A 25,192-nucleotide genomic window follows, 5' to 3' on the forward strand; every position below is an offset into this window, starting at 1 on the left:
TCTGTAGAGTGCCTTGGCAACTCACAGCAACCTCCAGCTCTTAGGCTTAGGCAATTCTCTTGCCTCAGCCTCCAGAGTAGCTAGGACTACAGGTGCCTGTCACAACGCCCAGCTATTTTTTTTTTAGAGACAGAGTCTCACTTTATCGCCTTCGGTAGAGTGCTGTGGCGTCACACAGCTCATAGCAACCTGCAGGTCTTGGGCTTAGGCGATTCTCTTGCCTCAGCCTCCTGAGTGGCTGGGACTACAGTCCTCTGCCACAACGCCCGGCTATATTTTTTGTTACAGTTTGGCGGGGGACGGGTTCAAACCCACCACCCTTGGTATATGGGGCTGGTACCCTACCTACTTACTGAGCCACAGGCGCCGCCCGTTTGTTTGTTTCATTTTATTATTACTATTATTATTTTTTTGTAGAGATGGAGTTTCACTTTATCGCCCTCAGTAGAGTGCCGTAGCGTCACACAGCTCACAGCAACCTCCAACTCCTGGGCCTAGGCGATTCTCCTGCCTCAGCCTCCCGAGTAGCTGGGACTACAGGTGCCCGCCACAACGCCCGGCTATTTTTTTTGTTGCAGTTTGGCCGGGGCCGGGTTTGAACCCTCCACCCTCGGTATATGGGGCCAGCGCCCTGCTCACTGAGCCACAGGCGCCGCCCTCATTTTATAATTTTTTTTTTAGAGACAGAGTCTCACTTTGTTGCCCTCAGTAGAATGCTATTGCGTCATAGCTCACAGCAACCTCCAGCTCTTGGGCTTAGGCAATTTTCCTGCCTCAGCCTCCCGAGTAGCTGGGACTACAGGCATCTGCCGCAATGTTTGTTTTTTTTAGACAGATAGATTCTCAAGCTGTCACCCTGGGCAAAATGCCGTAGTGTCAGAGCTCAAAGCAACCTCCAACTCTGGGGCTGAAGTAATTTTGGCTCAGTTTATATATATATATATATATATATTTTTTTTTTTTTTAAACAGTCTCACTATGTTGCCCTTAGTAAAGTGCTGTGGCATCACAGCTCACAGCAACCTCAAACTCTTGGGCTTAAGCGATTCTTTTGCCTCAGCCTCCTAAGTATTTGGGACTATAGGCACCCGCCACAACGCCTAGCTATTTTTCTGTTGTTGTAGTTGTCATTGTTTTTAGCAGGCCCAGGCCCGGTTCAAACCCACCTGCCCGGTGTATGTCGCTGGCGCTCTAAGCACTGAGCTATGGCTAGCTGCAATTTTTCTATTTTTTTAGTGGAGATGGGGTCTTGCTTTTGTTCAGTGTTTGTTTTGAGACAGAGTCTTACTTAGACATTGTTAGAGTGTCATGGCATCATAGCTCACAGCAACCTTAAACTCTTTGGCTCAAGTTGTCCTTTTGCCTCAGCCTCCCAAGTAGCTAGAACACAGGCACCTGCCACAACACCTTGCTCAGGCTGGTCTTGAACTCCTGAGCTCAAGCAATCCACCCGCCTCGGCCTCCCAGAGTGCTGGGATTACAGATGTGAGCCACCATGCCTGGCTCACAAGAGTTCTTTTCTTTTCTTTTTTTTGTTTTTTTGAGACAAGAGTCTCACTATGTTGCCCTCAGTAGAGTGCTGTGGTGTCACAGCTTACAGTAACCTGAAATGCTTGGGCTTCAGCAATTCTCTTGCCTGAGCCTCCCAAGTAGCTGGGACTACAGGTTCCTGCCACCATGCCTGGCAATTTTTTGTGGCAGTTGTCATTGTTGTTTAGCTGGCCCAGGCTGGCCTCAAACCTGCCAACCTTGGTGCATGTGGCTGACGCCACAACTACTGTTCTAATGGGTGCCAAGCCCACATGAGTTCTTTTTTACAAGTGGAAGAAGGAGGCAGAAGGAAGGGTTATATTGATGAGCCATTGCTGACTTTGAAGATGGAGGAAAGGGCCATGAGCTGAGGAATTCAGGCAGCTTCTAGAAACAGAAAGGCAAATAACAATTTCCCTCTAGTTTACAGAAGAAATCAGACCTGCCAACATCTTGATTTTAGCTTGATGAGATGGTTTCTAAATACTGGTCTTTAGATACTGGATAATTAATTTGTGTTAAGCCAAAAAACAAAAACAAAAAAAAAAGAAAAACATCCCATGCTCCCTGTAATTTACCAATGCCACTTTGGAAAATTTATCCTAAGGAAATAGAGTAGTATCAAAATGTTTGCTCAGGAGCATTGACTGTAGCACAGGATAGCATGGGGTAGAACAGCAAACTCTCTGGCAGAAATGGTACTGGCCAGAAAATGGAAGATGCATCCAGGCATTAAAAAAACACACTGTTTTTTTTTTTGTTTTTTTTTGAGACAGAGCCTCAAGCTGTCACCCTGGGTAGAGTGCTGTGGCATCACAGCTCACAGCAACCTCCAACTACTGGGTTCAAGTGATTCTCCTGCCTCCACCTCCCAAGTAGCTGGGACTACAGGTGCCCACCACAATGCCCAGCTATGTTTTTGGTTGCAGACGTCGTTGTTTGGTGGGCCCAGGCTGGATTCCAACCTACCAGCTCAGGTGTATGTGGCTGGCGCCTTAACTGCTTGAGCCGCAGGCGCTGAGCCAAAATACACAAGTTTTTTGCACACTTCAGCAGCCCATATACTAAAATTGGAATGAGGCAGAGAAGATGACAAATTTATGAAGCATTCCATATTTTAAAGAAATTTTAGGATCAGTGAGTTGGCTCACACCTCTAATCCTACCACTTTGGGAGGCTAAGTTGGGAAGGACTGAGACCTCAGCAATTGCACGACCTTGTCTCTACAAAAAATTAGCTGGGTGTGTGGTATGCGCCTACAGCCCCCAGCTACATGCAGAAAGACAGCTTTACCCCAGGAGTTGAAGGATGCAGTGAGATATAACACTACTGTACTCCAGCCTGGGCAACAGAGCAAGACTCTGTCTCTTGGGAAAAAATAACAAAGGAACCCAACCAAAAATCCCCAATCTCAGATCTAAGCAGCTCTGTTAAAAAAAACAAAAAACAACCCTATCATCTTGGGCAGTATAGAGCTGACCCTTTGCCCTTCTGCTACATGACCAACTGACCTTGTGGAGATGCAGCCCTGATTTGGAGGTGTGCATAGGCCTCAGCAACACCTATGTGTGTTCATCCTTTCAGAGGTCAACCCTTGTCCATTCATGCTTTAAAGGAAGTCCCTTTTCTATCCACCCAAGCCCACACTTAAAAGCTTCCAGTCCAACGAGCTGGGAAGTGAGATGGGTAGCCAGGGAGAAAGGGAGGCTGGGGACCTGGGCACCGTGGCAAGGAGGGTTGGCCTTTCTGGGCTTGGCTGCCCTGTGACTCCCCTTGCTGGGCAGAAAACACACACTGCTACTCTTCTGACCAGCAGAAGCCAGAAATCAGGGTTGTTTTTTTTTTTGTAGAGACAGAGTCTCACTTTACCGCCTTCAGTAGAGTGCCATGATGTCACAGGACTCACAGCAACCTCTCTTGGGCCTCCGCGATTCTCCTGCCTCAGCCTCCCAAGCAGCTGGGATTACAGGCGCCTGCCACAACGCCCGGCTATTTTTTTTTGGTTGCAGTTCAGCTGGGCCAGGTTTGAACCCGCCACCCTCGGTATATGGGGCCGGTGCCTTACTCACTGAGCCACAGGCGCCACCCAGGATTTTTTTTTTTTTTTTTTAGAAATAGAGTCTCACTTTATCGCCCATAGTAGAGTGCCATGGCATCACACAGCTCACAGCAACCTCCAGCTTTTGGGCTTAGGCGATTCTCTTGCCTCAGCCTCCCAAGTAGCTGGGACTACAGGCGCCTGCCACAACACCCGGCTATTTTTGTTGTTGCGGTTTGGCCCGGGCTGGGTTTGAACCCACCACCCTCGGTATATGGGGCTGGCACCCTACTCACTGAGTTACAGGCGCTGCCCAGAAATCAGGATTTTTTATGCAGAAACTCCCCATTATAAAAGTGGAATTTATTTAAAAACCTAACACACATGGAGGTGCGAGGGTCACACAAAACAGGACAAACAGAAGCAGCCGTGCTTTCCTGAGCTTTCTGCAGCCTTCCAAACTGAGACCTCAGGCATGGCCACTGGCAGGGGTGGAAAGGCATAGTTGAGCCCCCAGCTGGGGCAACAAGGTTACAGGAGTAGGGAGTACGGTCGGCCTGCACCATGTCACAAGTGGGGAGCCTGGGGGTTGGCACTCACCCCAGAATTACTAGTTAGCCTAGGACTTAAACCCAGGCCTTATTTCAGAAGATGGGGAAGAATGGAGGGAGCAGCTGCTTTAAACTTCACCCAGGTCTTTTTGGGGAGGCCAGACCAGGGGCATAGGACTGGCTGGGGAACCCTGGTTCACTCCAGAGTTCTCTGCTGCCCCAGAGTCTTCTGGATTGAGGCAGTTCCTGGTGCTGAGTAAAGCCCCTAAGGTGGGGTTGCTCTGTTCAGGGGTTCACAGGGCCTCAGGCCGATGGCTCTTCCTATGGATAACCAGCTGGGACTTCCAGTCGAAGCCATGGCCACAGTCACTGCAAAAGTGGCGCCGCTGGCCAGCGTGGCTCTTGCGATGGATGACCAGCTGCGACTTCCAGCTGAAGCTGCGCCCGCACTCCTCACACGCATAGCTGCGAGGCCCTGCCAATGATCGCCGGGGTTGTCGTGAAGTGGCTGGTTCCCGGGGGCCCTGTGGCAACTTCCCTGCGTCGCCCTGAGTGTCCAGCGCCCGCGCACTCTGACCACCCGCGTGTGTCCGGTGGTGGATGACGAACACGGATTTCCAGTCAAAGCCACGGCCGCACTGTTCGCACATGTAGGGCTTCCTGGAGGGGGCACCCGGCTCTCCAGCCTCTAGGGGCGTGGTCAGGGGATGTGCAGGCTGGGTCCTGGGGCCCACTGGCGGGGTTGCCTGGGCCAGGCCCTCCCAGACAGGCTCTGGCCCCTGGGGTCGCTGGGCCTCTGGGCAGCCAGATGGACCCTCGCACTCAACTCCTAGCAGGAGGAGGGGGTACACCCAACTGAGTCCTGGCACCCGTGACACCAGCCCACCCCACTCATGCCTGTGGGGCAGCACGAGCTCCCCTGGGGGGTGATACTCACCTGGACAGCGGCTTCTGCTGTTGGTCCCCATACCTAGTGTCCCAGGCTCTGCCTCTGGTGGGGGCGGCAACCCTACCAGTATAAGGAGCACAGTCAGGCATGGTTCTGGGATCACACAAAGGAGGCACACAGTGAGGGCTTCAAGGAGGTAGAAGGGTGCCCCTCTGCAAGGAGGGTGAACTCGGTGGCACTGGGTGGCAGGATCAGGAAGGGCTGGGGTGGGCAGGTCCTCACCCAGGGACACCACAGAGCCATACTTCTCCAGCATCGCATCCCAGTACAGTTCCTTCTGCGACGGGCCCAAAAGCCCCCATTCCTCCTGGGATCCAGGGCCTATTCCTGTAGGCACCTGCCCGCTCATTGCCCCACTGGTGGCCACGTCCTTACTCATTACCTGGGGGGGAAAACGGGCTACTTAAGCCTCATCTGCTGAGTGGCTAAGGATGAAGCTGAGATGGGTGCTGAGTGCTGGGGTCCTCCTTCGGACAATCTGACCAAGCTGCCAGTGCTCATGGCCCTGGCTGCCCCACCCAACTGAGAGGGTCAGCTTGGCAGCATAGCAGGACCAGAATGGGCTTTACCAAGGAGGTACTCCCTGTTTAAGGGGCCAGCCCTCCTCCCTGCCTGAGTCCCATCACCTGGGGCTTTGCTGGGCTGGGGAAAATAATCCTGAAGGACAAGCTGAAGTAGGTCCAGGGGCAGGGAGGTGGCCGATCCAAGGAGCCACAGCTATAGATGGTGTAGGCTGGAAGTGAGGATACTGTGGAGGGTGCATCCTGCTGTCTTAACTCGCACTTCTACTGTGGAAGCTCCCCAGTGGAGTGGTTGAGAAGCAGAGGAACTGGGAGAGGACAAGACCCCATTACCCACACTTGGGAGCTAAGTGCTCCAGGTAGCAGAAACTTTGAGTTGAGCTTCCAGGCCCAGCAGGTTGCCCTATGAGGAAAACCCCAGGAGAGAAGGGACTTCAGGCATTTCCCAGAGAATTTCTGTTCTGGTCCCAGGTGGGGGGAATCATGCCAGCTGGTCATCTTGTCCCTTCCCCACTTACACAAGAAAGTTCAAACCTCTAGGAGCCAGCCCAGCACCTCTAGCAGCAGCAAACCTCCTGAATGACTTCTCCGGAGGTGAGAAAGCCAAGCCCATCAGTTCTAGCCATTCTAAACTAGGTTTCCATGGTCTAAGGCCTGAATCCTTTCCAATGCTAGAGAGGCCACCAGTCTGTTCCTCTGTCCCCAGGTCCTATGGGCAGGGATTACTGGTACTGACTCCATTTCTGGGCAGCAAAGAGCCAGGAAAACCACAGGGCAGCCACGGGGACAGTCCCCTTCCACTCCTGTAGCCTACATTTCCCACTTGGACTGCTTACCTGAATCCTGTGTGGTTGAAATGACATGGGGGCTGGTTCCTGGTGTCCAAGGTGCCTCTTGGGGGACTGGGCTGAAAGGAGGGCACCGGAGGGTGCTGGAAAGTGGGGCAGACCGGAGGGGGAGTGTCAGGTCCAGGTGAGACAGGGTAGATCAGAAGCTGGTGTTGCTGTGGCCTTGATCCTCTGTTGTGTGATGTGATGGGCAGCCACCCTTTGCTCCAGCCTCACAGGGACCCAGTTCTGAAGTCCCTCCCAGGTCCCACCCCAGCTGGGGACATTCACACTTATTCAACCTCCCAGACTCCCAACCTAGCCAGGGATGTCTGCACTTCCTCTAGGAGACCCTCATCCCTGGCACAGCCTTAACCGCACCCATTTCCTGCCCATCAGCATCGGGTTCCTCCTTCACATTGCAGCTGAGCTGCGTGGAACCCTCTATCCTGGTGTCTTGTGGACTCTCCCCAGGGGCTGCTCCAGGGGACTCCACTGTCCCTGAGGGATGGGGGCTCCTCAAAGACTCCTCTGTCTTCTGGACTGTAGGGAGTACCTCCCGCTTCAGGATGTGGGCTGTGATCTGAGGAGAAGAGGAGAGTCACAGGGGCTCTAGCTTTGGTTGGTCTCTCCAAGAAGCCAATGCCAGCCCATACTCACCCAGCCAAGCAACTGCCCAGGGTCATGCTGCAGCCCCTCGACCAGGGAAGCAGCCGCCTCAGGGCTGCCTGGCTGCTGACCTCGAACCCATGCCTGGATCTCAGGAGGCAGCACGCCCAGAAACTGCTCCAGCACCAGCAGCTCCACCATCTGCTCCTTGGAGTGGGTATCAGGACGAAGCCACTGGCAACACAGCTCTCTCAGCTGGGTCAGGGCCTCTTGGGGACCTGCCACCTCCTGGTAGCAGAACCCCCGAAAGCGCAGGCGTGCAGCCTCAGGCTCTTTGAAGGTGGTCTGAGGGTCCATGAGAGGCAGGCATGGGGGACCCAGAGAGGATGGCATTCTTGTTCAAGAGGGTCTTCTTGTAGTTACAAAGATGGACCTACATGAGAGGAGAAGCCAGGGCATCAGTCAAGAGGTCCATCCCAGACAGCTAAGGCCAGACAGAATAGATGATGAGGGTGTAAGTAGGGGAGGACAGGAAATCTTTATGGAGGGAAGGGACTGCAGGATGAACACAATGAGAACTGATAGCAGGAAGCAGGTTTGGGGACAAATGCCTGGAAGCAAAGTGTCCAGGGAGCTTCTAGGAAATTGCAAGACTGTTGGGAGGTGATGGTGAAGGGATAGGAATGGGGAATTTTCACAGGCTGCCAGGGTCAGGCCAAGGAGCTGCAGACGCTGCCCAGTAGAGAAGGGGAGTGGTCAGTTGGGCCATGGTCCAGGGGGAGCAGGAGCCCTGGGCATGAAAGGGTCAAAAAGTAGAAGGCTGGGCCAGGCTGGGCTGTACAAGGCGTGTCTCCACAATCTGTGGGACATATTTACTTCAGTGAGGCACAAGGCACAGTCCACACCACAGGGCAGGCAGGGGCTGAAGGACTAGGTGCAACACGAGACACAATACTTGCTGACCACAGGGAATGATGGATGACTACCACTGACTAAGCCCAAGTATGTACAAACGCAATGCAAAATCAAGAAAAATGTTGCGTAGAGTCATGGGGTGGCCATGGTATCCAAGCCCTGAATACGGTCTTGCAGTGAAACACGTCCACCTGAGAGGGGCCCTCTCAGACCAGGCCAGACCCTGGACCTATCCACAGCACACTGGAAATTCAAGATCTGACTCCCCTCAAAAGAGTAAGAATGGCTTCCAAGAGTACCGGGGACGGGTCACAAGGAGTCGGGCTGAGGGGGAGCGGACAGGCCTGTGCAAGACTACCAGGTGGGGACGCGCAGAGCACTTTGGGACAAGGGCGGGCTCTCCAGAGCGCAGGGAAGAGAAGCCCGCTCCAGACCCAACCGAGGCGGGGTGGGGAAAGCCGCGACTTACCCACCGAGACCCATGCTCACCTCAATCCCGCCGCCAGGGCCCGGAGACCGCTTCCGGGAAGTGGAACCCACAACACCGCCTGTCGGAGCGTAGCCTGACGACACCGCCTGGCCAATACCGCCCCTGCTCTGGAGGCGCCGCCCCCAACGCGTCCAGCTACGTTTTCCATGAGCCTCAGGAAGCAAAGGCTTTTTGTTTTCGGAGGCTGCTCTCATCTGAGATGCGCTCCCTTACCATTGGCAAGGGTGGTAGGATGGAAAGTGTGATCATCAGGCCAATGAGAACGGGCTCGCCCAGGTAACAGGCAGAGCGCTTCCACCGGACACAGCTGTTACCCTCCTCCCTGCTATTCTCGGAGGCCTGGAGCGGCGGCTTGGCGCTCAAGTCGAATAATTCTGCCGAGACTCGCTTCCAGGTGGCCGTGGGAGCCGACGCTGAAGGGGCAGCCTAAACCAGGGCTTTTGTCTCCACCCCTGGGGAGTGCCCTCGCGAACAGGGTGCGGGGTTCTTTATTCGATCTGCACCATGCACCCTGCGCATATGCGGGGAACAGTGACTCTGGTTGGACCCCTTTGCCGATGAGGTTAACTGTCTCGTGATTGCACCCTCAGTTTCTGCCATATCCAGGTGTCAGTCCTGCAAAGTAAGGAACGGAGGTTTCTATCTAGGCTACGGACGTGCTCAACCGTTTATTTACCTTTTTTTTTGAGACAGAGCCTCAAGCTGTCACCCTGGGTAAGAGTGCCGTGGCATCACAACTCACATCAACCTCCAACTCCTGGGCTCAAGCAATTCTCCTGCCTCCGCCTCCCAAGTAGCTACCTTTTTTTTTTTTTTTTTTTTGAGACAGAGCCTCAAGCTGTCACCTGGGTAAGAGTGCCGTGGCATCACAACTCACAGCAACCTCCAACTCCTGGGCTCAAGCAATTCTCCTGCCTCCGCCTCCCAAGTAGCTGGGACTACAGGTGCCCGCCACAACACCCGGCTATTTTTTGGTTGCAGCCATCATTGTTTGGCGGGCCGGGCTGGATTCGAACTCACCAGCTCAGGTGTATGTGACTGGCACCTTAGCCGCTTGAGCCACAGGCGCCGAGCCTATTTACCTTTTGTTTACTTTGGGAAGCAGAGCTAGACAGGGCGACCTTTATTCATTTCAATAGGCAATGACACTGTTTTTCATGTTTCTTTTGCAGTTTTTGGCCGGGGCTGGGTTTGAACCCGCCACCTTCTTTGAGCCACAGGTGCCGCCCAGCAATGATACTGTTTTAAAATCAGCCTGTGGGATGGGGTCAGTGTGCTTCCACACATCAAGCGGTTGAACCATGACTTTATTCAAACCTAAATTGCATCTGCCTCTTTGGTTTGGTTTCATCTGTTACCTGGGAATCCCTGGCTGCCTGAATTGGATGAAGAGCAGTGGTCTTGCACAAGCATGGCAAGCTCCCATGTGCGTGGGTGGGGTTGTCAATGCTGAGCTTCCCAATGACTTCCTCAGGTTGTGCTTTTTAGGGGGCACTTAGGTTTTACCTCTGGAGTCATGCAGATTTTTTTTTTTTTTTTTTTTTTTTGCAGTTTCTGGCTGGGGCTGGGTTTGAACCTGCCACCTCCAGCATATGGGGCCAGGGCCCTACTCCTTTGAGCCACAGGCGCCGCCCACCGTGCAGATTTTTAAGAAACAACTCTTTCACCCTAAACCAGGTGGGGAGAGCACTGAGGCTTTGAAGGCTTCTCAAGTAGGTGTACCCAAGGCAACCGTTCCAGTCTCCTCTCCCGGCTACCTGGGGGGACCTCTGTTCACTTCCATTAGTGCCGACTGAGTATTTGACATTCTATGATTAGTGACATCTCATTATCCACTACTAGATTCGGAATACATTGCTGTTGAGTGCCCTTTCACCATCCTTGCACTTGTGGGTTTATGCTTTAAACATTGCCCCTGTGGTTTCAGTGGATTTCTGAGTTAGGTGATACATCTGTTCCATCTGATCTTTTGACCCAGAAGCCCAGGGGCACATTTACAATCACTGCCTGTTCAGGAACAATTAACTGCGTGTGTGTGTGTGTGTGTGTGTGTGTTTTTCAAGTGAGGGGCTAAGACCTGGGGGGAGGCAAGTACTGGGGTCCAACAACTAGTACTTCATATTGATAGGAGTATCTTCCTTTTTTTTTTTTAAGAGACAGAGTCTCATTTCATTGCCCTTGGTAGAGTGCATTACAGCTCACAGCAACCTCCAGCTCCTGGGCTTAGGTGGTTCTCTTGCTTCAGCCTCCCAAGTAGCTGGGACCACAGGTGACTGCCACAATGTCTGGCTATTTTTTTTTTTTTGCAGTTTGGCTGGGGCTGGGTTTGAACCCACCACCTTCCGTACGTGGGGCCGGCGCCCCACTCACTGAGCCACAGGCGCCACCCAAGTGGGTATTTTCTTTTTCTTTTTGGAGATAGAGTCTCACTTTGTCATCCTCCGTTGCATATAATGGCGTCATAGCTCACAACAACCTCAACCTCTTGGGCTCAAGCAATCCTCTTACCTCAGCCTCCCAAGTAGCTGGGACTACAGGTGCCGGCCACAACACCCAGCTATTTTTAGAGATGAGATAAGGTCTCGCTCAACCTCAGGCAGGTCTCAAACCTGTGAGGTCAGGCAATCCACTGCCTTGGCCTCATGAAGTGCTAGGATTACAAGCATCAGCCACCTCACCCAGCCAAAGATTAGTAGTTTTTTTTCTTTTTCCTTTCATTTTTTGTTAAACAGGCCTGGGCCGGTTCGAACCTGGCACCCCTACTGTGCAGGGCTGGCACTCTAACCACTGTGCTACAGACACCCAGCCCTGGGAGGGGTATTTTTAAGGATAGTAGGGGAGCTGAGGACCAACAGGGACACAAGCAGAGGTAGGAGAAAATTTGATGCAGGAGGAAGGAGGCTGCTGAGAACACAGGATAAGGCATTGAAGCCAGTCTGAGGGATAAGGGCTTAGGGCAGAAACAGCCCCAGGAAGAGTTTGTCCAAAGCCAGAAAACATTTCATTTTCAGGATACTCACTTGTATGATACCTTTGCTGCTGAATCCTCAGGGATTCCTTGAAGTCTCTGGCAGGCAGGGTGAATTCATCTGCATCTCACAGCTCCACAGTTACTCGAATCAACAACCACAGATAGTGGTTCAGGGACCTACAGATTATCAGGAGGCCCACTTCAGAGGGCCTACCCTTTCAGGGTCTTGGGGAATTGGGTCCTGCATACCCTCCCCCTTGCAGGAACTTGAGAGGTTCGAGGGGCAGAAGTTGGGTCTGGCTCAGGTAGGTGGGAACATAGTGTTCCTTGTATGTGATGGATGGCTGCAAGATTTGGGAGGCCATGGGATGGAATGCTCACTAGGCTGCAGTTAACTTTGCAGGGTAACCACTCATGGCCACACCTACTGCCTCAGCAGCAGGTGGCACACATTCCTGCTTTGGATTCCCAACTTGCCATGCTTCCATGGCCAGCACCAGGAAGACTCACCTGCCAGCAGACCTGCTGCTTAGAGAAGGCCCACCCTGTCCCCTTCCACAGGGAGAATGGAGGGATCTCAGTCATTCACTGGGCCCTAGACAGGTTCCATCTCTACCCAGTCCCCTCTTGAAGGGACCGAGGATAAAGGCAAGACCCTGAACTTCTGCAACAATAATACCCTGACGTTTGCATGTTCAGCATCATCTGTAATTATATTAGGGTGACATGGATGTACAAGTATTTGAAAAGAACTTTTATCAGAGAGCCAATTTGAACTCTTATTAATCTGAACCATGCCATGGAGTCAGGACAGAGGTTCATATTGCTAAGCAAGAATTACAATGTCTATTTCAAGTTGTAAATGCTAGTCTTTTTTTTCTAGGCAAAAGGCCATTAAATTCCCACCAAGTAAGGCTCCAGGTGGTGTGAGAGCCAGAGGAAGCAAACAGGTCCCCCATACCACCTTTCTATCCCTACCATTCAGGAGTATTACATTAGGGGGTGGGAGTTGGATCTCAGGATGGTGTTACACATAGCCTTAGGTAATGGCAACTCCTTCCTATTTGGCTCTCTGTCCACCTGCAATTGAAAAGGAAGAATAGGAGTGCATGTCAAACCTAGAAAATATAAGCCAGCCTCTTTTCTCCTCTGAAGTTATTACTGTCACCTCAGATGCAGACTCCTTGTGAGGTTGAATTTGGAACAAGTCAGTGACTCTAGGCAAAGGTTGAGACTTGGATGAGAATGTGAACAAGTGCCACTGTAGACCCATCACCCTGCATCTGTGCTTCCAATACTGAGAGCCACACCTTCCCCTGGAGGCTTCCACAGCCTCAGTTGGCTGTATGTGGGTTGTCAGGCCAGGCCCCATACCAGGAAGGCTAGAGCATAGCTCAGGACATGATGTCATTCTCCCTGAGTTTGAGTCCAAGCTCTGCTGTTTGACACAGGCAAGTCCTATCCTGTGTGTGTCTCAGTTTCCTTATCTTCCAAGTAGGGATACAAGGCACAGAAGCTAACACATAGGGCTGCAATTTCCCAGCACTCAAAACCAGAGATTGCAGCAAATTGTGTTGACTATCAGAGCGTCTGCCAACATGATCCTCACTGACCAAATCTTTTTTCTTTTTCCCAGAGGAAGCTAAAATTCACAGCAAGTCACCTGGCCAAAGCCAGCACTGACCCCATTTCCCTATCCCCTCCTGTGTACTAAGACTGGTGAGCCAGGAAGCTTTGGATGAACCAAGGCTGCAGAAGGGGAAGTTCCTCACCATTTGTCCAGTGGCCAGGTTGTGTGCAGACATTAGAAGGTTCTCTGACCCTCCCTGTCCCCCATGCTGGCATTTTCTCTCCTCACCTTAGCATCATCCCTGTCAAAATGCACCTGAAGCATCCTCACTGTGCAGGGCTGCCTTTGTCGGCCTCTCACTGGCTCTGACTACAGTCTTGGCCCACCAGAATCCCAGCCACCTGGGATTCTATCTGTAATGATTCTGCACTGTGACCTCTTTGGGGATGGAGGTGTAAGCTGGAGCTGAAGTGGCAAATTCTGTCAGCACATGCAAATAGAACCACAGCCAATGGGTCTTGCTTGTGCCTGACTCAAATGCACAGGGATTTCTCTCACCAAGGATTTGTAGAAGACATGGGCCTAGCAACTGAGGAAGGGATTCACAGAAGGCCGGGGAGGGGTGGGCTATGGCCTCAGGCTTCAGCTAAATTGGGGACAGCAGCTGGGCCTGAGGCAGGGGCAGCACTGGAATCTGCTTCCCTCCTCAATACTGTTGATGAAGTTGCTAAAGGAGGCTTGGACAGAGATTGTCGGCTGGCCCTAGGCCGCCGCACAGCCTTCTCGCCAGTGTGGATCTTCTGGTGGTGGAAGAGTGCCGGGCGCTCCCGGAATGCGCGGCCACACTGTGTGCACACAAAAGGCTTCTCGCCAGTGTGGATGCGCCGGTGACTCAGCAGCACGGCTCCCTTAGCAAAGGCCTTGCCACAGTCCGTGCAGCGGAAGGGCCGCTCGCCTGAGTGCAGCAGCTGGTGTTGTGTGAGGTTGGAGCTATGGCTGAAGGCACGCCCACATTGTGGGCAAGAGAAGGGCTTCTCCCCCGTGTGCACTCGCTGGTGCTTAAAGAGCGAGGAGCCCTGACTGAAGGCAGCACCACAGAGTGCGCAGGAAAAGGGCTTCTCTCCCGTGTGCGTGCGCTCATGCTGGATCAAGTGTGAGTTGCGGCAGAAGCGGCGGCCGCACTGCCCACAGGCATAGGGCCGCCCGCCCGCGTGGATCTTGCGGTGCTGGCTGAGGTTGGAGCCGTGACTGAAGGCTTTGCCGCACTCGCTGCAGCGGAAGGCCTTCTCCGCCGTGTGGATGCGCTGGTGCCGCACCAGTGAAGAGCTGTGCCGGAAGGCCTTGCCGCATGCTGCGCACGCGTAGGGCGTCTCGCCGCTGTGGATACGCTGGTGCTGCGTCAGGTGCGAGGTCTGGCTGAAGGCCTTGCCGCACTGTGCGCACTCGTACGGGCGCTCCCCAGTGTGGGTGCGCAGGTGCTTGAGGAGGTCGGAGCTCTTCACGAACACTTTGCTGCATGCCCTGCATTCGAAGGACTTCTCCCCAGGGAGGCCGGGGCCAGTGTTCAGAGCCTCGCCCAGTTCATCCCAGGTTGGAGGTGCCTGGTCGCTGAGCAGTCTCTGGGGTTTGAGCCACTCCGCACCCACTCTGCGTTCCTGGGTACTGCTAACAGCCCTCGGGTCCGGGACCCTCCGGAAAGGTCTCCCAGGGGCCTCCCGGGCAGATAGCTTCTGCTGCTCCAGCTGCTCCAGCCGCTGGGGCTGCATCCTTGGCTCAGTGCGGCAAGGAAGCCGCAAGGGGGATGTTAGTCGCAGGCTGACGCTTGCCTGGCCAGTGCCTGAGCTGAGCAGGAGACTCTCCCAGTAGACCATCGACACCCCTGTGGGTTTTCGCTCTTGTGACGGGGAGGCACCCTGTTCTCCCCCCTGGCTTTCTGCACTGTGCCAGGCACCAATAACAGGGAAGGCCCCTGGTGAGGCTGCTTCTCCGGAAACATCTCTGTCCTCTGCCAAATGCCAGGAACCTGAAGGTAGAGAAATGGTGGTTACCTGACATATCCTAGCCAGGAGGCAATTGAAGCAGGCTGACTGGACAGGCAAGAGGGATGCTATGGACTGGGAGTAGTTTAGGAAAAAGGAGAGGCTGAGGCCCACCATGGGGTAGGTGTTGGGGGACTTGGGACAGCACCTGCACTGGTGAGTGTGGCACTCACTCTATCGGGGGCTCCCACAATCTAGGCACCACCTGAAGATGCTCAAACGTGGGGTGAGGAAAGCTGAGTAGATGCTGTGTGCCACCCAGCTGTGGCAGCTGCTCCTCCCCTTCCAAGACTTGCTCCCTTCTCCCTGAGTGCTCCTTGCTCAGGCACTGCCGCCCCAGTCTGCCTTTGCTCCTGGCACTGACCTCCATCTAATGTTGTAGATTCATTCATAAACCCTGCTCACCTACTGCCTCTCTTGGGACCAGCTGGCCCCACAAAAGCAGGACCACAGAGTCCTGGCCGAGGCTGGGTCTACAGGACCTGGGGTGGGCCTGGCCACCACAGGTGCTCAAGAAACACTTGATGAACACAAACATGAATGAAGAGGATCAACTGACTCACAAGTGTGGCAGGCAGAAATGGAAGGTTTGAGGCCTCATAATCTACCTGAAGGTAGGACTCTGGGCAGGTCTCACCACTGTCTGTGCCCTTGGAGCTCCTCCTTCCAGGGCAGTTAAGGCTGTAGCCTCCAGGAAAGGCTGATAATGGAAAGGAAAGCAATCGGGTGGGAGGTGGGAGAGGAAGTGTGTCTAGGGGTCAGGAAGGGGGCCAAGAGGCTTGGCCACAGGTTGGTCCCAAGTTCGCCCCATGTGAGCTCCCACTCACCAGGGTTGTGCTTCCCCTGTGCGTTCCTGGCTGGGGTAGAGTCACTCCTCCTGGGAACCCAGGGCTCTTCGCCTCGCTCCAGTTGGACAACCACACGAGGTCGGGAGGTGGAGAGTCCTTTGAGAAGGAGGAACGAGTGAGAGCCCAGCCCCAGCTCAGGGCCACCCACCTCCCAACAGAGGACAGGAATCAGGGTTCATGGAAAGGAATCATGTCCTGGCTGGGAGCTGTGGCTCACGCCTGTAATCCTAGCACTGTACGATTGCTTGAGCTCAAGAGTTTGAGACTAGCTTGAGCAAGAGCAAGAGCAAGACCTTGTCTCTACTAAAAACAGAAAATTAGCAGGGCATGGTAGCATAGGCCTATAGTCCCAGCTACTTGGGAGACTGAGGCAAGAGGTTCTATTGAGGTTCTCTTGAAGAGTTTGAGGTTGCTGTGAGCTAGGATGCCACCATGGCACTCAATCCCAGGGTGACAGAGTGAGACTGGCTAAAAATAAAAACTAAAAAAATAAAAGAGGAAAAGAAAAGAAAGAGAGAAAGAAGGAAAGAAAGGGATCATGTCATTTTTGTAACCAGGAGAACCAGGGCATCATTGTAAGGGAATTAATGGAACAGCTCATGGGTCCCCAGGCATGGAGACACGACAGCCAGAGGGATGCTGTGAGTGGTTGGGTCAACCAGACTGCTCTGGGCCCAGACTGCTAGCCCATGTGGGCCCAGGTCTGAAGGTGTGGGCCTGCTCCTGGCTCCCAGGGATGTGAGGGCACAGTCCTAGCAGGCCAGCCTATCATTAGGTGCACTTCCCACAGAGGACCAAGTCCTTACCCAATGAGGCCACAAGTGTGAAGTTTTCCAGCATCACCTGGCGGTATAAGGCCCTCTGGGTTGTGTCCAGGAGCCCCCACTCCTCCTGGGAGAAGTACACGGCCACATCCTCGAAGGCCATCAGGCCCTACAACAGCAACCAAGGGGAGATACACAAGTCTAAGCCCTATTTAATGAGATATGGCTGTGTGACCCAGGACCAAGCTCCCCTCCAATGGCCACCTTCCCTGATGTCCCTTGGCCACTCGTCTTTCTTTGAGACAGAGTCTCACTATGTTGCCCTTAGTAGAGTGCCGCGGTGTCACAGCTCACAGCAACCTCAAACTCTTGGGCTCAAGCAATTCTCTTGCTTTAGCCGTCCAAGTAGTTGGAACTACAGCACCTGCCACAATGCCAGGCTATTTTTTGTTGCAGTTGTCTTTTAGCAGGCCCTGGCCAGGTTTGATCCTGCCAGCCCTGGTGTTATTTGGCCAGTGCTGTAACCACTGAGCTAGGGGTGTTAAGCCTCCTTCTTTCTTGTTTCTGTCTCAGCACTGCGTGGGACAGATGGCACTTCCCTCCCCTGTCAGGGCTCCCTCCCCTCTGCTGTCCTGGTCTGGGTCACTGATACCCAGGTCCCCACCCAAATGGGCTACTCTACACTAGCAAGTCAGAGCTAGCCCTGGGGTCTATGCTGGCTGCCACATCAAGGGCAGCTCCAGGTGTCCACTCATGTCTCAGCACGTTAATGCCTGACCCTCCCCAGACAGGCCCTTCCTGCTCTTGTACCAAGCTACAGTGTAAGTCACAGCCATGTACCCCCAGGGCATGCCCATTCTGGGAACCCTCCCGGCTATGTTTGCCTTACATTTCCACGTTGCTCCTCCAGCCTGTGGGACTAAATGATTCCGACCAGGGGGGTGACCCCAAGGACCTGGTGAACACATGGAAGTCAATCCTTTGCACCTTTCACACCAGTGCCCCTCAGTTTCTTTCTACTCTGCTGCCACCCTCCCCTCCCTCAACCCTGCCATATCTGCAGGCACCCCAACACACACTTCTCACCTCAAGCCCTAACTGTCTATCCCTGGCCCAGGCCCTGCCATCACCCTCTCCTCAGTGTAATTCATAGGCACTGCTTTGGCCCAGAATGCCAACGACATCAGGTCCAGGGACCTCTCCATTCCTGGATGCCACAGAATCCTTATGCTTCCCCTGAGTGAAAGCCGGTGTACTTCACATCCTCCTCTCTGTCTACAGCAGTTCCTTTTCTCTAGGTGCTCAGGCTGAAGAACCCGGCGTTTCTTTCTTTCTTTTTTTTTTTTTTGAGAGACAGAGTCTCACTTTGTCGCCCTCGGTAGAGTGCCATGGCATCACAGCTCACAGCAACCTCCAACTCTTGGGCTTAGGCGATTCTCTTGCCTCAGCCTCCCGAGTAGCTGGGACTACAGGCACCCGCCACAACGCCCAGCTATTTTTTTGTTGTAGTTTGGCCGAGGCCTGGTTTGAACCCGCCACCCTCGGTACATGGGGCCCTACTCACTGAGCCACAGGCGCCGCCTGAACCCGGCGTTTCTTAGTCACAACACTCGCTCACATCCCATACCTGACAGCAGCAGCGGTACCGGGGTTCAACTGCCCCCTGTAGCCCAGGCAACCACTGCTCCCCCGACTGTGGCAGTAACCTCTTGCATTCACACCAACACTCCCATGAAACAAACGGTGGAATAGAGGTTTTAAAATCCCAACACAGAAGATGTCAAAATTCTGTTCAAAACCTTCCCTGGCTCTCGCTGCCCTCGAGGTGAAGTCCACCTCCTTGGCCGGCCTTTTCAGGAGCCCGCATCTCCGCCCCCGAGCGCCACGCTGAGAAGGCTCAGTTCAGAAACAGGGCTCAGTCTCCTTCCCACCTCTTGTACTGACGGGACCCTCCCCCGAACTTCCTTCACCGCCTCAAGCGCACGGATGCCCGAGGTCCGGACCTGCACGCGCTCACCCCTCTGTTCGCCCTCGGACAGCCGGAGACGAAAGCGACGCGGGGAAGTCGTCCAGGTAGAGTCATTTTTTCGGTGGGGCGCAGGTCCACGGGAGAACGGTCCCTTGACCCTCTTTGGCCAGGTACGTCAACGCCGCGGTCCCCGGCAACATACGGCGCGGTAAGAGGCCAGAGCGGGGCTACAACCCGCGCACCGCCGAGCCCTGTGCGCAGCCTCCGGCAGCCGGCTGTGGCCCTCAGTCTCTCCGGGAGTCACAGGCAAAAAACGCCCAGGGAGTGGCGGGGGCGGGAAGCACGTGGCCCTGGCCGCTGCCCGACCACCCCACAGGCCGCCCTAGTCACACGCAGAGAAACCGAGGCTGGGGGCCGAACCGGCCGTCACGACCAGCGCACAGACTGGCGCCCAGCTGCCCTCTGCTAGGACCTCCCGCGCCTCCCCTGCCTCGCGTCCCTGGACCTCCTCGACAACCCCCTGGTTCCCGCCGCCCCAGCCCCGAACGCCGGTGCAGCCTGACGCCCGGCGGCGAAGTGACAGTCCCGCACGCCGGAAGTCCAGCCCGCCAGTCTCTCATTGAACCAATTCGCGCTGGGGACGCAGGCGCTGATCCTTCTAGCATGGGTGGATTTAGCGCGGCCTGCTTTCCGGCCCCTAGGCTGTGCCGTTACCGATCTCCATGGCAACGGCTCAGCTTTGCCGCGGTGCGTGGGAAATGGCAGTCCCGCGACCCAGCCCGGAGCCCGCGCGTTCCGGCGCCTGGTGACGCCGCGCGACTGCTCGTCCTGCCTCACGCGTTCTGGGTTCTCTGCGTCCCTTCACGCGGCTCCGAGACCTAACCTCGGAAGCCACAGCAGCGAGTGGCGCAAAGGGCGGGACGTTCCGGAAAATGCAGGCTCTGGGGCGTGGGCCAGAGCTCGGGGTTCATGTCCCAGCTCTGCCTTTTTCGCATTGAGCTTGGGCTTTGACCTGTCCGCGCATCAGTTTCCTGTGGACGTTTCAGGTCCGCTTTGGGACACCTGCCCCCAGAATTGCCATCCCCAAAGCCTAAATTTTTCTTGCGTCTGGGATTGTTCTTGGACGCTTGCCCAGACCATCCATCCGTCTTCCTTGTAGACTTGATCTCCTAGGTGCTTTCCTGGGTCTTGCCTGGCCCCACACAACACAAGATGGACTCTGTGTGGTTTTTCTCCTCAGGCCGGTTCTCAGCGGGACACGCCGATCTAGAGGCAGCACGTTCTCACTGTAGAGACACTACGCTGCATGGTTTTTTGTTTGTTTGTTTGTTTTGAGACAGGGTCTTATTATGTTCCCCTCTGTAGAGCGCTGTAGCGTCACAGCTCACAACAACCTCAAACTCTTGGGCTTAAGCGGTTCTCTTGCCTCTGCCTCCCAAGTAGCTGGACTACAGGCGCCCGCCACACGCCCGGCTATTTTGTTGTTGTTGTTGTAGTTGTTGTTTAGCAGGCCCGAGCTGGGTTCAAACCCACCAGTCCCGGTATGTGTGGCTGGCACTCTAACCACAGAGTACAGGGGCCAAGCCTAGATTGGCCAGATTTGAGTAACAAGGAAGCCATTTTTTTTTTTTTTTTTTTGTAGAGACAGAGTCTCACTTTATGGCCCTTGGTAGAGTGCCGTGGCCTCACACAGCTCACAGCAACCTCCAACTCCTGGGCTTAAGCGATTCTCTTGCCTCAGCCTCCTGAGTAGCTGGGACTACAGGCGCCCACCACAACGCCCGGCTAACAAAGAAGCCATTTTAATAAGGAGGCTTCATTAATCTATGGCAGTTAGCTGTGTATCAAGAGAGAAATTCATGGTTAACCACATCTGAAAGTCATTTTTAAATTTTTTTTTTGAGACAGTGTAAAGCTGTCTGCCCTGGGTAGAGTGCCATGGTGACATCATAGCTCACAGCATCCTCCAACTCTTGGGCTTAAGCAATCCTCTTGCCTTATTTTTTTGTACTTTTAGCAGAGATGGGGTCTTGCTGTGGCTCAGGCTCCTATCGAACCCATGAGCTCAAGCAATCCACCTGCCTCCACCTCCCAGAATGCTAGTATTACAGGCGTGAGCCACTGCACCTGGCCCTCTCTAAAATAATTTAATTAATTAATTAATTAATTTATTTATTTTGAGACAGAGTCTCAAGCTGTTGCCCTGGGTAGAGGGGCCATGGCATCACAGCTCACAGCAACCTCAGACTCTTGGGCTTAAGTGGTTCTCTTGCCTCAGCCTCCCAAGTAGCTGGTATTATAGGTGCCCACCACAACAACGCCTGGCTATTTTGTTGTTGTTGCAATTGTTGTTTGGGGCCATGTTCAAACCCACCGCTGGCGCCCTACCCATTGAGCTACAGGTGCCACCTTCTAAAATAATTTAAAGAAATTTATTCTGAGCCAGATGTATGTGACCATGTCCCTGAGAGCCATAGCCAATAAACCTTAAACCACAGTGGGGTTACAGTTTGGTTTTTATATATTTCAGGGAGACAAGAATTACACATAAAGTCATAAATCAATACATGGAAGGCATACATTGTTATTTTATTTTATTTTACTTTACTTTTTGAGACAGCGTCTCAGTATGTCACTCTCTGTAGAGTGCTGTAGCATAACAGATCACAGCAACCTCAAACTCTTGGGCTTCAGTGATTCTTTTGCCTCTGCCTCCCAAGTAGCTGGGACTACAGGCACCTGCCACAATGCCCAGCTATTTTCTTGTTGTAGTTGTCGTTGTTTAGCTGGCCTGGGCCAGGTTTAAACCCACCAGCCTCCGTGCATGTGGCTAGTGCCATAACCACTGTGCTATGGGTTACACATACATTGAGCTGGCATACATTGTTTTGACCTGAGCTGGCATACATTGTTTTGACCTAAAAAGGCAGGCTATCTCAGAGGGGGAAATTGCTGGGTTTAGGTAGGTTTAAAGATTCTTTGATTGTAATTAAAGAAATGAAGCTTTGTCTAAAGGATTGGAATGTTAAGATAAGGGGGTTTGTTAATCAGAGATAAGCCCCCAAACTTATTAAAAGTTATTCTTGGGGCAGCGCCTGTGGCTCAGTGAGTAGGGCGCTGGCCCCATATGCCGAGGGTGGCGGGTTCAAACCCAGCCCCGGCCAAACTGCAACAAAAAAATAGCCGGGCGTTGTGGCGGGCACCTGTAGTCCCAGATGCTCGGGAGGCTGAGGCAAGAGAATCGCGTAAGCCCAAGAGTTAGAGGTTGCTGTGAGCCATGTGACGCCACGGCACTCTACCCGAGGGCAGTACAGTGACACTCTGTCTCTACAAAAAAAAAAAAAAAAGTTATTCTTGGCAGGCTGGGTGTGGTGGCTCATGCCTGTAATCCTAGCACTCTGGGAGGCCTAGGCAAGTGGATTGCTTGAGCTCAGGAGTTTGAGACCAGCCTGAGAGAGCAAGCATATCTCTAAAATGTAGCCATACATTGTGGCAGGTGCCTATGGTTCCAGCTGCTTGGGAGGCTGAGCCAAGAGGCTCACTTGAGCCCAAGAGTTTGAGGTTGCTGTGAGCTATGATGTGAAAGCACATGTAGTGAGAATAAGATGGAGTCAGGCAGGCTAGGGCAGACATAACACAGTTGTTCTGCTCAGTTTAGGTCCTGCCTGACCTTCACCCCCTGTCTCCCGTTCTTATTGTTTATTTATTTATTTTTATTTATTTATTTTTTTTTTTGAGAGAGAGTCTCACTTTGTTGTCCTGGTAGATTGCTGTGGCATTGTAGCTCACAGCAACCTCAAACTCTTGGGCTCAAGCAATTCTCTTGCTTCAGTCTCCTGAGCTGGGACTACAGTCGCCTGCCACAACACCCGGATATTTTTAGAGATAAGGTCTCACTCCGGCTCTGGCTCTGGCTCAGGCTGGTCTTGAACCTGTGAGCTCAGGCCCGCCTTGGCCTCCCAGAGTGCTAAGATTTCAGGTGTGAGCCACCACACCAGACCTTCTATCTTGAGTACTTTGGATGGATTGATTTAGGAGATTAACTTTTGGATTGGAATGTTGTAATAGGTCATTGAAGTATGCTGATTGTTATTTAGAATAGGGGTTGGTGTAGTCTTTGCTGTGAACTTTTGTGTAAAAAAACTGTAATTTGGGCGGCGCCTGTGGCTCAAGCAGTAGGGCGCCGGTCCCATATGCCGGAGGTGGCGGGTTCAAACCCTGCCCCAGCCAAAAAGAAAAAAAAAAACTGTAATTTTGGAAATGGAAGAACACAATAGTCTTAGAGAGGCTACTCTCACTGTTCTCCAGAATCCCTGCCTTCTGACAAAGTTTGGTGGACCTATCTCCATCTCTGTATATTGGTTGACAGTGACAGGCATCCAGGTCCTCTTCATCCGGTAATAATGCCATGACACTCTATCCATGGCAACAAAGTGACACTGAGTCTCGGGGAAAAAAAAAAAGTCATTCTTCAGTTTTCTTTTCTGAAATAGATGAGATTTCAGAAATGGAATAGGAGCAATTGTGTTTCTTTTGATAAGATGCTTTCTTAGGCTTGGCGCCTGTAGGTCAGTGGTTAGGGCACCAGCCACATCAACCTGAGCTGGCGGTTTCAAACCCGGCCCAGACCTGCTAAACAACAATGACAACTACAACAAAAAATAGCTGGGCGTTGTGGTGGGCGCCTGGAGTCCCAGGTACTTGGGAGGCTGAGGCAAGAGAATATCTTTTTTTTTTTTTTTTTGAGACAGAGACTCAAGCTGTCGCCCTGGGTAGAGTGCTGTGACATCACAGCTCACAGCAACCTCCAATTCCTGGGCTCAAGCGATTCTCCTGCCTCTGCCTCCCAAGTAGCTGGGACTACAGGCGCCCACCACAATGCCCGGCTATTTTTTTGGTTGCAGCCGTCATTGTTTTGCGGGCCCGGGCTGGATTCGAACCCGCCAGCTCAGGTGTACATGGCTGGTACCTTCGCCGCTTGAGCCATGGGCACCGAGCCGCAAGAGAATATCTTAAGCTCAAGAGTTTGAGGTTGCTTTGGGCTGTGACACAACATCACTCTACCAAGAGCAACAGAAGTGAGATTCTGTCTCAAAAAAAAAAAAAAAAGAAGAAGAAGATGCTTTCTTAGTCAGATAAAGAAATTCCAGAGGATCCCTCCCAGCCGTGAGAGGGGCAAAAAAGACTAGATTAAAAGTATTTGATTCTGAGGCTTATTTCTGAGGCCTTACAATTTTCTTTCTTTCTTTTTGAGACACAGTCTCACTGTGTCACACTTGGTAGAGTGCAGTGACATCACAGTTCACAGCAACCTCAAACTATTGGGCTTAAGAGATTCTCTTGTCTCAGTCTCCGAAGTAGCTGGGAGGCACCTGCTATTTTTTTTGTTGTTGTTGTTCTTGTTGTTACAGTTGTCATTGTTGATTTTAGGTGGCCCAGGCCCGGTTCGAACCTGCCAGCCTCGGTGTATGTGACTGGCACCCTACCCACTAAATAATAATCCTACCCACTGAGCTACGGGTGCTGCCCAGCCTTACAATTTTCAAAAGCACTCAGCACACCAAAGGGCTATACTTGAAGAAATCACTTCCTGCACCCCAACATCCCCCTGACACTTCACTGGAAGTCTCTCACTAAAAGCTGAGCTGGTGGCTGGGGCCAGAAAAATGAACTTAATAGTGAAGTAGCAAAGGATGTCATTAAACCACTCTTTTCTCTGGAAATAGGCCATTACAATTCAACACCTGTATCTCATTTCAGGAGATGGCATTGCGGATAGGCTCTCAACAGAAGAAAAACAATGAGCCAGGCAAAAAGGCTCACACCTGTAATCCTAGCACTCTGAGAGGCCAAGGCAGGAGGATCCCTTGAACTCAGGAGTTGAAGAGCAGCCTGAGAAAGAGCTACACCACCATTTCTACTAAAATAGATAGTTTGCTGGGTGTGGTTGTAGGTCCTTGTAGTCGCAGCTACTCAGGAGGCTGAGGCAGGAGGGTTTCTTAAGCCCAGGAGTTTGAGATTGCTGTGAGCTAGGCTGATGCCATGGCATCCTAGTCTGGGTAACAGAGTGGGATTCTGCCTTAAAAAAAAAAAAAAAGGATGGGCGGCGCCTGTGGCTCAAGGAGTAGGGTGCCGGTCCCATATGCCGGAGGTGGCAGGTTCAAACCCAGCCCCGGCCAAAAAAAAAAAAAAGGAAATGAAAAGAAAGAAAAAAGAGAGAACTCTGATATGAGTTGTCCTCCCTTCTAAAATTTCCAGTAAAGATCTTCCAATTTGTAACAAACTCTAGAACAGTGGTTCTCAACCTTCCTAATGTCTCAACCCTTTAATACAGTTCATCATGTTGTGGTGACCCCCAACCATAAAATTATTTTCATTGCTACTTTATAACTAATTTTGCTACTGTTATGAATCATGATGTAAATATCTGATATGCAGGATGTATTTAGGCGACCCCTGTGAAAGGGTCGTTCAACCCCCAAAGGGGTGGACATCCACAGGTTGAGAACCACTGCTGTAGAACATGCCGCACTTTGTTAGTATGTCTCTCTGGCTTGATCCTCACATTTGAGTACCAATAAACCTTCAATAAATTATTTCT

The 25,192-nt window shown here is 52.7% G+C and overlaps 2 protein-coding genes across 9 annotated transcripts; both read right to left on the reverse strand.

The window, feature by feature from the left end:
• Positions 1-3,910: 3,910 nt before the first annotated feature.
• ZNF446 (zinc finger protein 446) lies at positions 3,911-8,553 on the reverse strand. 4 transcript variants are annotated; one of them, XM_053605535.1, is made up of 7 exons: positions 8,430-8,553; positions 7,077-7,458; positions 6,798-6,999; positions 6,426-6,520; positions 5,314-5,450; positions 5,057-5,128; positions 3,911-4,779 (listed from the first exon to the last, which is right to left on the reverse strand). In XM_053605535.1, exons 2-7 carry the CDS (start codon positions 7,416-7,418, stop codon positions 4,413-4,415), a joined length of 1,215 nt encoding a protein of 404 aa, XP_053461510.1. In that variant the 5' UTR covers positions 7,419-7,458; positions 8,430-8,553; the 3' UTR covers positions 3,911-4,412. The 4 variants fall into 4 exon arrangements, with proteins under 4 accessions (XP_053461510.1, XP_053461509.1, XP_053461508.1 ...); XM_053605534.1 differs by having other exon boundaries at positions 5,057-5,161; XM_053605533.1 differs by having other exon boundaries at positions 5,291-5,450.
• Positions 8,554-13,605: 5,052 nt separating this feature from the next.
• ZNF324 (zinc finger protein 324) lies at positions 13,606-18,775 on the reverse strand. 5 transcript variants are annotated; one of them, XM_053605529.1, is made up of 5 exons: positions 18,640-18,775; positions 17,512-17,577; positions 16,665-16,791; positions 15,838-15,954; positions 13,606-14,994 (listed from the first exon to the last, which is right to left on the reverse strand). In XM_053605529.1, the coding sequence occupies exons 3-5, from the start codon at positions 16,783-16,785 to the stop codon at positions 13,607-13,609; spliced, it is 1,626 nt and encodes a 541-aa protein (XP_053461504.1). In that variant the 5' UTR covers positions 16,786-16,791; positions 17,512-17,577; positions 18,640-18,775; the 3' UTR covers position 13,606. The 5 variants fall into 5 exon arrangements, with proteins under 5 accessions (XP_053461504.1, XP_053461505.1, XP_053461502.1 ...); XM_053605530.1 differs by having other exon boundaries at positions 18,626-18,759; XM_053605527.1 differs by lacking the exon at positions 17,512-17,577 and having other exon boundaries at positions 18,640-18,759.
• Between the last annotated feature and the right edge of the window lie 6,417 nt (positions 18,776-25,192).

This window comes from Nycticebus coucang, chromosome 10 (assembly GCF_027406575.1).
Source record: "Nycticebus coucang isolate mNycCou1 chromosome 10, mNycCou1.pri, whole genome shotgun sequence".
NCBI classification, from domain to species: Eukaryota; Metazoa; Chordata; class Mammalia; order Primates; family Lorisidae; genus Nycticebus; species Nycticebus coucang.